Source organism: Antechinus flavipes, chromosome 1, assembly GCF_016432865.1.
Source record: "Antechinus flavipes isolate AdamAnt ecotype Samford, QLD, Australia chromosome 1, AdamAnt_v2, whole genome shotgun sequence".
Taxonomy (NCBI): domain Eukaryota; kingdom Metazoa; phylum Chordata; class Mammalia; order Dasyuromorphia; family Dasyuridae; genus Antechinus; species Antechinus flavipes.
This window is the reverse complement of record NC_067398.1, coordinates 54,247,240-54,261,145: the sequence shown is the minus strand read 5'-3', so window position 1 is coordinate 54,261,145 and position 13,906 is coordinate 54,247,240. Positions and strand designations below refer to the sequence as shown.

Genomic DNA, 13,906 nt, shown 5'->3' with positions numbered 1-13,906 from the left:
AGCTTTGCAAGAAACTAAAATCTCATGATAATACTTGTTAAGGGGCAAGTAGGTGGTGCAGTGGATAGAGCACTAGCCCTGAAGTCAAGAGGACCTGAGTTCAAATCTAGCCTCAGACACCTCACATTTCCTGGCTTTGTCACTTAACCTGAATTGCCTCAGGAAAAGAATGAGTAAATAAAGATAGATAAATAAATACTTGTGAATTGATTGATAGTGTGTCTCTTCCAGGCGCTGATCGTCTTTATGATCGCATTGAGGAGATGATTGGATATAGACCTAACCCCTGGATGAAATGGAGCTGGTGTGCCATCACACCAATTCTTTGCACCGTAAGTTGTCAACTTCCTAAGTGCCCCTTTCTCTAAAGATTTTGATCTCGTTGATTGAAGACCAGATGGTAATCTTTGAAAAGTTTGCCTTGGGAACACCAATCAGGAAAAACCATTGCTCTAAGTTACCAGATCTTTTCCACCATCCAATAAGAGTGTATGTTTTAAAATAACAGTTTAAGATTTACAAAGAATTTTGCATCAATGATCTCAGTTGATCTTCTCAGCCATTTTGTGGAGTAGGTTTTGTTATTATCCCCATGGCTCAGATGAGAAAAACTGAGACAGACATAGGTTGCCCTGGTCACAGAGCTGATAAATATCTGAGGCAGCATTTTAACTCTAGTCTGTGAGCTGTAGAAGAGAGGGAGAAAGGAAGGAAAGAGAGAGGGAAGAAAAAAAAGAAAGATAAAGAGAAGGAAGGAAGCCTACCCCAAATAAGTTCACAAAGAGTTGGATCTGATTGAAAAAAATTAAACAATTATTTTTACTTCATGTTTCAATTAAATCATTCATGACAATAGCCAACTTCTTTTGGTTCTTAGAGGCTCAGTTGCTCTAGAGCTGAGTCTGGGATGAATAAATTTTGTTTATTCATGCTTTGGCCCTCTGTTTCATTGGGATCCTGACTTTGGTACACTGGAAGAAAGAGAAGCAAACAATTTTTGCCAGCCATCTTCGGTGGGCAAATTAGTATTCAGGTGAATGTTGCTGTCTCTCGTATTTATGGTCTTTACTGCTCTGTCACCTGTGGAGTTCTTCAAAGTCCCCAGAGAATAGAACTCATATCAAATATTGGCTTCATCTTAACATTGGAAACAAATACTTGCCTTTGATAATATTAGTAAGAGGAGCAAACATTTGCTTTCCAGTTCTCTGTTCTTATTTGAAGAGTTGTTTGCTGAAATTTTTACTATATGTGCAAAAGGCAGCTAAAGAGAATAGATGTTGGAAGCTTAGGAGCCAGCTATTATATTGTCCCCTCCACAACTACGTGCTCTCATATTTTAAAGACCAAGTTCACAACAAAAATTATGACTTTCCAAGGATACCTTTGGGTACCAGTCAACCATTCACTCCCTGATGGATGACCTGAAGGTTAGAGGTAAACCTTAAGCTTCAATGATTCTCCATGGACCACTATCCATGATTCAGCCAACCTGGCTTCTCTATTCCTTATTTACAACACTCTTATCTCCCATATCCAAGGCTTCTTCCTTACCTCTTCCCTAAGTCTAGAGTACATTCCTTCCTTACCCCTGCTATTTACAATCCCTAGACAGCTATGTGGTGCTAGGTGGTGTTGGGGGTAGAGTACTGAAAATATGAGTTAAATTTGGTCTCAAATATTTCCCAGTTTGGCCAAGTGACTGAATCTCAGTTTCCTCACTTCAAAAAAAGAGGATTAATAATAATAGTCTATCTCCCAAGGTGGCTGTGAAGATCAAAGGAATTAATATTTGTAAATTACTCAACAGAGTGCATGACTTAAGATAGGCACTTAGTAAATTCTTGTTTCACCTTCCCTTCTCTCCCCTTTCACTCCTTTATATTCCCTAGTTTCTTAGGATCAAAAGATGATAGAACAACAATGTATTTTCACCTTTGTTGTTGTTTGCTTGCTTTTTTTTTTCTTTCTCTTTTTTTCCCTTTTTGATCTGATCACTGTTATGCAGCATGATAAATGTGGAAGAATTACACATGTTTAACTCATATTGGGTTACTTGCTATCTAGAGGAGGGGAGTGAGAGGAAGGGAGGGAGAAAAATTTGGAACACAAGATTTTGCAAGGGTGAATGTTGAAAGTTATATTTGCATATATTTGGGAAAATAAAACTATTGTTATTATTTTAAGAGAGAGAAGGAAAGGAGGAGAGGAGGGAAGAATGAGAATAGAACTAGAGCAGGTCTTCAAACACTTTCTAGATACTTTCATCTCAATTTTACAGATGGATTTATTTAGATTCCAGGTTAGATAAATAGCTTCCCCAGGTCACACAAGTAGTAAGTGGCAAAGTGGATTTGAAGCCAGTTCATTCATTTCCTCCTATATTTATACCTTTAGAACTGTTCAAGTTCTTTTTTTTCCTGTGAATCTGTCCTGATTCCCAATCTGATGCTAATGACTACCCCACCAAAACCACCTCATATTTACTTTATGTGGTTTTTGTATGTCCTAAAAATGTATATTCTGCATCAGTAGAAAGTGATTTTAAGTAGATAATTGTTAAAGTTTTTCTAACTACTTTGATTCTTAAAATAGACCTTTTGAACCCCTTTTTAAAATGTCATGGTCTCTTCTGATTATCTGGTGAAACTAAGGACTATTTCTTATAATAAAGTTTTTTAAATAACAACAACTTTTAATTTTTTACTCTTGCAAAACCTTTTGTTCCAATTTTTTTCTCCCTCCCCTTCCTCCTCCCCCCTTCCCTAAACACCAAGTAATCCAATATAGGTTAAACATATGCAGTTCTTCTAAACATATTTCCATATTTATCATGCTGATTAGAAAAACCACGTCAAAAGGGAAAAAATTAGAAAGGGAAAAAATTCAAGCAAACAATAACAACAAAAAGGTGAAAATACTATGTTGTGATCCACATGGAATCTCCATAGTCCTCTGCAGATGGCTCTTTCCATCACAAGTCTGTTGGAATTGCCTTGAATCACCTCATTGCCAAAAACAACCAAGTTTTCGTTTGTCTGTCACAGTTATTCATCATATAACCTTGCTGTTATGGTGTACAATGTTCTCTTGGTTCTACTCATTTCACTTAACATCAATCAGTTTATATTAGTCTTTCCAGGCTTTTCTGAAGTCAGCCTGCTCACCATTTCTTAAGAACAGTAATAAGAATATATTTTTAAATACACAAAACCAAATGCACAGGTTTACTCAGGAAACTAATAATATTGAAATACAATTATCAAGACATGCAAGAAGGCTCCCAGATCTCGGTTAAGAATCCTTGTCTTAAATGATCTTTGTATCATTGTTGAGAGCCTTCTCTATATCAGTACACCTTGTGGTCTCCCTCCATGACTTAATTGGAAGCTTTAAATCAATCAACAAACCTTTATAATGTGACCATTAGGTACCAAGCATTGTGCCAACCTAATTTCAAGAGCTGCTGTGATCAAAAGAATTTGTGATCTTCATCTAGCTCATGAGCCTCTGAACTAGATTCTTTCATGGGTGACAGATATACAGTCTGTCATGGAGACCACACTTGAAGCCTTTCTAGTTAAATGGATTCTGTCTGGAAGAACTTGTACCCTACTGGAATTGTTTTCAAGAGACCACAATCATCTCTAGGCTCCATCAAAGCATGGCAAGACTGAGAGTACAAGAAACCTAAAGGGAAAGATTTTCCTTGTTTTAGAACAGTGGTCACTAACTTTGTGTCTATTTAATCTGAGACCTGTTTTATGGAAGGGTTTCTAATAGTCTTTCTCTAGTTCTTGAGAAAATAAATCAGCACAAAGGGTTTGGAGTGCTAAGAAAAGCTCATAACTAGTTTTATTGGTTTATGATGGTTCTCTGATGTTCTTATCACTTGATTCTTTCATATTTTCTCTTGATAGGGAATGAGGCTTGGGATTAGGAAGATAAATTCGAGCCCCATTCCCACCATGTACTATCTGGGTAATCCTGGTCAAATCTCTTAACTTCTCATTGTCCTTGGCTGCACATTATACATCATGTCACCTGACTAGATCCTAGATTTCTGTGATCCTAGGATTCTCTTTTTGAACATGATCAGATGAAGGTAGCAGGCATTAACTGAAATTCATTAGAATACTTGGTCAAACGGAGCAGAAGTTGGATTAACTTTAAATCCTTCAATAGTGGGGATAGATTGGCAGTGAGTCATCCACACTTTTCTCATTAGAACTCTGAGCAGCCAAGAATACAGTATTGTAGCTTTCTGGCTAAATCTACCATCTTGGACTGAGCCAAACACATTATATTCTGACCCTCTAAATGATCTAGATTCTTTGTATCTGGCTCAAAAGCTGGCCCTAGAGTCCCAATGAATCAGTATAATCATCCCAGGCTTTCTGCTACTGAGCAGGACTTAGGAAGATGAAAATTTGGTAAGATTTTAGTTATTTCATCTATAAAATGAGGGTGCTTGTCTCTTCTAAATCTATTATCTATTGTCTTTATAAAATAATTTCATACCTCTATGTAATAAAAGAGGAAGGAAAAAAGTTCAGGGAAATTAAGAATTCTATCACAAAAGTAGTGTTCCCATCTATCCATATTTCCTCTACAGTTGACTGTTCCCATATTTTATCATCTTTGTTATTCAGTTTAACCTGATTTCATCTGAGGATTAGAGGGGAATTGGGCCATAGATTTACTTGGGATTTACTCTAGTCCAACCCACCTTTCTGGTCAGCCAGGAGTCCTAGCCTTAAGACTCGGGAATGACCTTGCACCAAGCACTTTATACCTGCTACATCTACCCTGAAACAAACTTGTGACAATCAAAGACCTGGGGTGTAAGGGGAACTTGTTTTTAAAATATTTTGGTATCTATTTCGTTATAATTAGTTTTTTTTGTGAAATCACTTATATTGTATTTTGCGTATTTAAACATGATTCTGAGAAATCCATAGGTTTTACCAGACTGCCAATGGTGCTGTGGTACAAAAAAGGGTTAAGAACCATGGACAGTCACCTAGAGCTACTCTCCCTAGAACTCGCCTCCATAATGCTTCTCCTCTTCCATAGGGATGCTTCATCTTCTCTCTGGCTGAACATACACCACTGACCTACAACAAGGAGTACGTCTACCCCAGCTGGGCCATAGGCCTGGGCTGGGTCTTGGCCCTCTCTTCCATGTTATGCATCCCCTTAGTGATGGTCATCCGGATTGCCCAGTCACGTGGAACACTCATTGAGGTAAGAACCCTCCAATTCTGTAGCACGGAGTCCATCCCAGACAATACCCTACACCTGGACACTACAAAATTACCCCATATTCCTGGGTGAGAGGTCCTGCTCCATGTCCAAGGATAAAATTAGAGATTTAAATGAGGAATTATTTGAGGGAAGAGAACAACGGAGTAAGAGGACATGGTTCTACTCTTGGTTTTCTTTCTAACTTGCTTTATGACCCTGCTGCCCTCCAGACCCCAAGGACCATGTTCTTGTGAGTCTGTAATCAAGTAATAGTAGCCCTTCTTTCTTGTTATTCTTGTTCTATTTAATTCCTACATGGCCCAGTGAGAGGAAACTCTAATCTTTTACCCACGCCAGCATCAGACTGTGTACTCCCTGCCTTTTTTGATTTCCCTGGCAGCCCTTTTGCCTCTCGTCTGTCTCAAGAAGTTTCTTAATAATCACTTAAACTATCCATTGTCTGGTGAAAGTGGGACCCCTGCTAGAAACAAAACGAAACAAGGTTTTCCTTAAAACTCTCCCCAACACTTAGACTTGGGCAGCCTCCAAGGTCTTAGGGTTTATTCTTCTCTGGAGCTGGAGCATATTCTTTGGCTTTGGCTTTCCAGTCCCTTTTATGATACTTCTTTCATTAGAATCTGGAAAACAGCTTTTAGGAAGCAGGTTTCTTCTGCTGGGAAGTAGTGTGGGTCATGGAATATGGGTTTTGGAGCATGAGGCTGGAAACTGGCTTTGAGACAAAACATGGGACAATTTGTCATCTGTCAGCCAAGTGATGCTCTTTCAATCCAAAGGAGAGGGGGAGGAAGTGAGAAGGAAAGTGTGAACTGGAGAAAGTTAAGAAACCAATTTTTAGTTTACACTCCTTTGAATTAGCCATGAGAAATTTCGTTTAGCTCAGCTATTTTAGGATACTCGTTATACTCTCTAGGGATATAATCTGTGATGGTTCATTTTTTTCTGTGTCTCAGTTTTTCCTTCTGTAAAATGGAAGTGATAGTACTTTTAAGATATACCTTAAAGCAAGTTGGTTGTAGAAATAGCATTTCTTCTTAAGGTGTTTTAGAGATATTAAATTGTTACTATTCCTAAGAATTTCAAATAAGTCTTAGGAACACAGGTTCCTTCATTTTCCTGGTAGAGGGGGAGGGAGAAACTGAGGCTCGGATTAAATGATTTGCCCAGAGTTACAGGGATATGATGGTGCTATTGCTTTGGCCCTAATAGAATCTCTGAGAAAGCACCAACATTGACTGAGATGATTTTGTGTGCTTATTGAGTATGCTCTGGCTACCCAAACTATAGATCAAATAAGTTAGATCCAGGGTGTGAGGGGTCTTGAATGCTAGGTAAAGGATGCTGAACTTTATTACCTAGGAATTACTAGTCACTGAAGGTTTCTAAATGAACTGGAAGGTGGATCTGGTGGACCCAGATCTTTTATGGCCACCATGGCTTAGCCAAGTTGCAGGTATGGGTAGCCCCACAAATGAGGACCTTGTTTCATCTTTTGTGATGTATCTCCCTTTATATTCATGTCTTCTTTCAGAGGATAAAGCTAGCAACTGTTCCCAAGCCTGAACATCGGTGGCAGCATGAGCCTGAGGGGTCCACACCATTCTGTTCCAGGGACAACTCAAATGGCAACCTCATGAAACCCACCCATATCATTGTGGAGACCATGATGTGAGCTCTCTCTGTGAGAGGAGAAACCTGCTTTAACTGCCGTTTACTAACCTTAGATTCTCATAGTACCAGGTTTACAGAGCTTTATATTTGCACTAGGATTGGATTTTTTTTTTTGTTTTTTTTTCTTGTTTGTTTTTTCATTCTCACAGAGAAAGTTATTTTTCATGTGTGCGCACGTGTGTGTGTTGTATTTTTTTTAAAGACTTTTATAAGGTAACCACATGCAGACGTCTCAAAGGAGACTGAGCTTTCATATCAAATTAGATGTATTACAGGAATTTATTAATTTTTTTTATAACCAGCTATGATTATACACCTTTACCACTTGAATCGATCTTCTTGCCAGCAATATATTCAGTTTCTAAAGCAATCTCCAGGTGCTGGTGTGGTTAGGTCTTGCACAGGAGCTCTAGGGTAATCTTTGTCCCAAAGAGCAAAAAGAAATGCCATTCTGAACATTTCAAAGGTGTAGTACCTTCTGAATGTGGTTCAGGCAAAAACAAAATGGGCAGGTGGAGAGGACCTGGTAAGCCAGTTGACTGTTGGCCATTGTTGACCAAGGTCACATTGCCCAGGGCTGCATCAGAAGGATGAAGGAAGCAGGGAGGTGAAGCCATTAAAAAGTTGGATGTTGGAGCTTCATTATCCTTGTATTTGTAGCTGAGGCGAGAGAGATGCACACACACACGCATACACACACACACACACAAGACTGAGAGTGAAACAAGAGACCTCCAACCCCCGCAAAAACAGCAAAAGAAATGAACTTGTCTTGGAGTTTACAGCAGAAGTAGTGTCACTAAAGACTTTCTAAGAGTAGTAAGAGCCTCTGTTTCAGCAAAATTTTTAATAAAGTGGAAAAAAAAGAATCATAATCTAGACTTTTGAAAATTTTCGTTAATAAAAATATATATATTCTATAGTTTCAAAGAATTGAATTGAATACAGTTATTATGATTTAAAATTAGAACTCATTAAAGACATTTGTAGACCTCTAATATTTATTATAACTCATCAGTGGCAAAGATTATCCCTCTAGTTTTGTTTTGCAAGCCATTTTGCTAGATCAGCTCCTCATTCCATCCCGATGGAGTTGGGCTCCCCAGTCTTCCTGGCAGGGCTAGGGGATAAAGGATGGCAAGCTACAGGCACTGAGACCCACCAAGGTGGGTTTTTTATGGTAACTGTCAGGCTGACCCATTTATAATTTTGGGGTCATTCTAGAATTGCTTATCCATATTCGGCCTTGATCTTCAAATAATTGATTTTCCTCCAGTGTGCTCAGGTTTCAGGAAGCCCTAAGGAAAAGGAGGGGGTGGTCTCTGTTGAATCACAGGGGACTACCTCTATTCTTGAAGGGTTTTGTTTCAGCTACAGGGTCCATATCTGCTTCCATACCATCACATTTTTGTTGTTGTTATTGTTTTTTAATTTGTTTTTACATTTTTTTTTAAATGGAAACATACCTGGTTCTTGACATTCCTAAAAAATCATGAATCCCTAACCCACCATTAAGGTGTGACTTTTTTTAAACCAACCCATGCATTTGATGAGTCACATGGCTACAGGGATGAAGGAGGAGAGTGTAAGTGGACCAAAGGAAGTGTGATGTGCATTTGGGACCTGCCTTGGATTGGGGGGTTTTGAGTGGGACTTTGGGGATGTGGCAGTCACTACAAATCCAGTGTACTGTTACTCTTTCTGACATTTCCCAGACTTCTCTCATCAACTCCTCTTTCCATCTCCAAGTATTTGTTTAAAAGATATGGAAATAGAAGCCTTCCAGCAAAGTCTGTAACTAAGTCTTTTTGGAGTTAGGAGGAGGGAAAGGTAGCCAGCAGTCAGTGAGACACTCTGGCGAATCCCTTCCCTACCTCCTGGCTTATTTGAATTGTCCGTTGGACATCCATCCAGATTTAGTCACAGCCAAACGGGGAAACAGCAGCATGTTGCAACTCGGTCTTCTCAACAGCCACTGCTAAGATAAGCAGCCTCCTGGTTCACCTGCCCACCCAAGGCTCAAAGAAAAGGGATTTCCACATCATCCAGGGGGTAACCATGGTCCATTTCATAGCGACGGGATAGGACTTGGGCAGGCATCCAGCTTTAGGTAGATTCCAGAGTAGCAAAACGCTAATTTTTATGTTGCTAGATGTGTCGTTTAGACATACACTACATAGCAAGAGACAGTGGATGGAAGTGGGAGAGGGGGAAGGGAAGAACTGAGGGATGGGAGAATTTAAAAAAAAGTTTATATATTAATATTGTCGGTGGGGGTAATACCCCCAAGACAATATTTCCCCAACCCCCTACAGGGTGAATAATCATGTTCCACTATGAACCAGAGAAGATGGTACTACACCTTTAAAATCACCATTTTAAGGAGACACCAGCCCCATTTCTAACTTGAACTGTGCCATTCAAATCATTTGCTTCCAAGTTCAGAGTATATTACCAAAAAATAAAAAAGTTTCTAAAGTGTCACACACATATGCAATGACCTCATTGTATGAAGTGAAGTGTATGAAATGAAGTGTTTTTGTTTTTGTTTCTGTTTTTCCTGGGATAAGGTACTCTGGCCCTGGTAGTAGGATTCAGCCTAGCTTAGAGATAAGGCTGGATTCTCAGAAAGCAGGATCTCATTAAGCAAGCCTGCCCTCCATCCTTGACTCCAGACACAGAGAGGTGTTTGCGACATGTCCTGTTGGAGGGGTGCTCGAGGTGGGAGGGCAGTGCTTCTCAAATACTTCTATCTGTTCTAAATGTCACCCGTTAAAAAAAAAAAATCACCACCACCACCACCACCCCAATGATATTCTGCCAAATGTAACTTATAATCCAAACTCTTTAACAATTCTGCTATGTTTATATTTTTCTAGGTATTTATGATTGTAAATGTGTCTTCCCCCACCCCGACCCTGGTTTTCTTTGTAGAAATGTGACCTATTTGTTGTATGGAACTTTAGTGAACTAACCATTCATCATGATTGGGGATGGGTGAATCACCTACAAAAGTGGCCCTTTCTGCTATCCCCCTTTTAACCCCAAAGCTGGCAAGCTACTGCTTTTGATCATCCTGGTCAGAAAGTAGAAATATGGGGTGAAAAACGGTAGTGTTCTGAGTCCTTCCTAAATTCGCACATTCTACAACTGGCTTGAGGAAGTTCTCATCTTTCAAGATCCTCAGGCCAGTCATTTTTCTAGACCAAAGATTTCTAGACAAAGCTCTCAGCCGGCAACTGGAAGGTTGGCTACTCCAGCTGATGACATTTTCAGAAACCTTGGTGTTTCACCCATCATCAAACATGATCTCCCTTATGACAATTCTGTCTGTATAGACTCCATGAATAGTATGTGTAATAATGGTCAGCTTTTATATATTCATTTTATCTACAGAAGTCAAACTTTTAATTAGCATTTTAATGAGTCTGGTCCAATTCTGTCCAAGTACATGAGATGTCGGCCCTCTGGATAGCGAGGGGCTCAGTTGCGATTGAAACACCATTTTTCATGGTTTTTCAAGCCAAAGGAATGCACTGTCTTCACCATTTTTCCTCCCTAGGGAGATGCCCCAGATTGTGAGATCTTAAAGAATAGGAAGAAAATAATTGGTGGAGCAAAAAAAAGAGAGAAAAGAAAAATCTTTGGAATCAAAGGACAGGCCCTGGGATAAACCTTAACTGGAATGAACTTGATCAAATGAATGAGTAGCTTTTTCTTCTGAGAGAATCCAAAGATCATAGAATGTCAGAGCTGGAAGGGACTTTGAAAATGATCTAGTCCAAGCCTTTTTTCTACAGATGAGACACTTGAGGTTCAGAGATGAGGAATAACTTATCCAATATCCTACATCGTTAGTGCTAGACCCAGATCTAGAACTTAGGTCTCATGTCTCCTATTTACTAATCCAGGTTTTTGTTTTTCCTCTTCCCCCACCACTCTACCTCTGACCCCATGGTAATGATGCTTGGTACTGATCTGAAGTTTCTCTGGAACAGTACAACTCTATCTCATTACCTTCTTATCTGCTACCACCAAATATTATTCAAAATTGGATTAAGATAAATGGAAATCTTGGAAAGGCTCTTTAAGAACATAAAACATGAGAGATGAAAATGTTCCCCCTATAATCATATAGAGAATTTTAGAACTGAAAGAACCTTTTAGGTCTTGGAATGTAAGAGCTAGATGGGATCTCAGAGAACGTTTTTATAGAAGAGATTTATAAAGGAGGAAGGGACTCATTTAAGGTTTCCCAAGTTTCAGGCAGAGCTCAGACTTTAATAATTATTAGTGTTCCTATTAGAAGAATTTGGGGAGAAATAGATGGTTCAAGGAGTAAAGCACTGACCCTGAAGTCAGGAGGCTCTGAGTTCAAATGTGGCCCAGATACTTAACACTTACTAGCTATGTGACTGAGCAAGTCATCCCCAATTGCTTTGCCAAAAAAAAAAAAAAAGAAGAAGAAGAAGAAGTTATACCCCTCTAGATGAGGTAAAGATGGTAAAGTTCTATCCAGCTCACAGAACAGACTTCTTATCTACCAAATCTGTCAAGATGGGAGTTGAATTAAGGGGGCTTTTTCTCAATTTGTGGAAAGGAGAATTCTACATAGCAAACAAGAAAAGGCGTTTACTTCTGGCACTTCCTCAGACTGAGAAGCCTGGCAAAGTCTAGATGGTAGTCTAGTGTATCCGTTAGGACAGGTAAGCTTTCAAGAACTGCCGGTAGATTCTGATCTACTGTTGGGGATCTCTTCTGATCCTTTAGGATCCCTCCAGCTTGGCAAGTATTGTGATTCTGTGATTGGCCAGGTGGACTTCTCTTTGAAGCTGAGATTTATTCACTTTCTACCCTCTGGAGGCTCATTCACTTCCACAATCCTGCCAGTCATTGTAACTAAAGCGCCCAAGCAATTAATCAGCTTTTGAAGAAATTGGAATAAGCAATATATTTAAGGTCTAAATAACAGCCCCAGTGACGAGGAAAATGTGAGTGCTTAAAAAAGCCTGAGAAACATTTGAAGAAAAGGGTAACATTTGAGGGTAATGACTGAAAAGTCCCCCTTAGCCTTTCCTGTTTATTTGTTTTGATATGAGGTGCTGAATATAATCTACACAGCTCCATATGTGTGGAACTGTCCATAGTTCAAGGCCACTGCCCATAAAAAATAGCTATACAACTGCCAGATTTCTCCACAAACTCTAGGATCACTTCTCTGATGCTCCATATGGCTTTGTTTGATGGGACCTCTTTGAATTTTCTTTAACCCTTCTTGAACTTTGCTCCTTCTTCCTTCCATTGGATTCCAGTCCCAGGCTCCCCATCTTGTCCCATGGTCTCCCTACCTCTAGGGATCTCATTGCCTTCAACTCTACCAAGTCACTTCTCCCACTTAAGGCAACAAATCTAAATTGATAAACTGTATTGCTCTGAGTATTCTCTTCAGTGCTAGGGGGCCCTATGCCCACCACCTTTGCCTTCAGGGCTCCCCTTTTTCTCCCCGTGTTTTTAAGATGTCATGGACCCATTAATGGTCATGAAAGACAGAATGGGGATAAAGAAGCAAAGCTTTTGAAACAGCCCCCAAATAGCATCTCCAGGTGTACTTTCAATTGTGAGGGAGGGAAGGTCCACCTATTAAGACCTAAAATATCTTCCCCACTGGACATTCATCATTCAGCAAGGATCAGACTCAGGACAGAGAAGCCTCCCCTACCCCCTACTCCCAAGTGGGGACCCAAGGCACAAAGCAAGCATGAAACTGAACTGACATAGATCTCTTTTAGCATGTGACCAGATTTTAGGAAATCTCAGTTTTGGAATCAGATTCTGTGTGGGTGTTGTAAATAATTTTGCGTCTGACAAAAAGTAAAATAAAAACAGAAGGAAAAAATGAATTAAAATATACTCAAATCTTGGAGGATTTGGGGGCCAATCAGACACAGAGAACTGAGGACTCTGAGGGCAGAAAACCACAAGAAATACAGAAGGTGACCTTCCTGGGTACTGGAGGCATCCAGGCCAAATTCTCCCTGGAAAGCCTTTTTCAGTAGGAAGCTGTTCTTCATTGTGGCATTGTGAATGTTACTACCGATGCTTTCCAGAGTTTTGCTACATCAGATGTGACATCTCGTCTGTGCATTTGGCTTTTTAAAAATGTGGGTTCCTTTAAAAAAAAAATCATAGCAACTGTGACTATATGATTAGCACATTAGAAAGTGGGGATCTTCCTATTTCCTCCTTTCAAACACAAATCTGTCTGGATAATCTGAACTTTTTTAAAACTTTAAAGATATTTTTAAGACATTTTCAGCTTTTTTTAAATTAAAAAAATCCACAAGAGACTGTTCCGAAAAGGAATATTTGTATTTGAACAAGATTTTTGGCATGTAATTCAGTCTTGCAGTATACAAGCTTTGTGTATAAATGTTTGATGATATGAATCTCTGTTTGTACTTGGCAGGTTTTTTTTTTTCTGTTTTGCTTTTTAGATAATATGTATATCGATATTTTTAAGTCATCTTTGCTTTTCTTTTTTTTTAGAGAAGTTTGTAATCACCTTATAACAGATAAAAATAAACCTTTCCTTTATAAATCCAATGAATCTTATAATTGTTTTTTTAAAAGGCACAGTTTACTTTCACTGGAAATAAAATTCTTAATAAGAGAGCCATTCTCAGAACTATAACTAGGGCAGGATAACTGGAGCTTTGCTCTAAGATGCCAATATTTAGAGAATATCCACACTATCTTCAGCCTTTCCCGCCTCTTTGTCTGACATGAGGGTTTATGTTTTTCTGGAAGCAGCACTTAGGGTGAGATTTCCCTCCCCCCTCTCCTTATCCCCTCCTCCCCACTTCTCCCATTGCACTGCCTAGTTGTAAAAATTCCTAGTTAAGGTTCTGTTTTTTTCACAGAACCATGGGCTTTCCCCTTAGGGAGGCAACATGAAGTTCTGGAGCAACCA

General features: G+C 39.3%; 1 protein-coding gene across 1 annotated transcript in view; it reads left to right on the top strand.

Moving 5' to 3' along the window:
• The window catches only part of SLC6A6 (solute carrier family 6 member 6), a 135,608-nt gene extending 122,069 nt beyond the window's left edge, over nucleotides 1-13,539 (top strand). The window contains exons 13-15 of the mRNA XM_051982932.1: nucleotides 232-332; nucleotides 5,077-5,247; nucleotides 6,797-13,539. Coding sequence (XP_051838892.1) covers nucleotides 232-332; nucleotides 5,077-5,247; nucleotides 6,797-6,937 — 413 coding nt within the window. The 3' untranslated portion in view covers nucleotides 6,938-13,539. The remainder of the gene's footprint in view (nucleotides 1-231; nucleotides 333-5,076; nucleotides 5,248-6,796) is intronic.
• The last annotated feature ends 367 nt before the right edge of the window (nucleotides 13,540-13,906 follow it).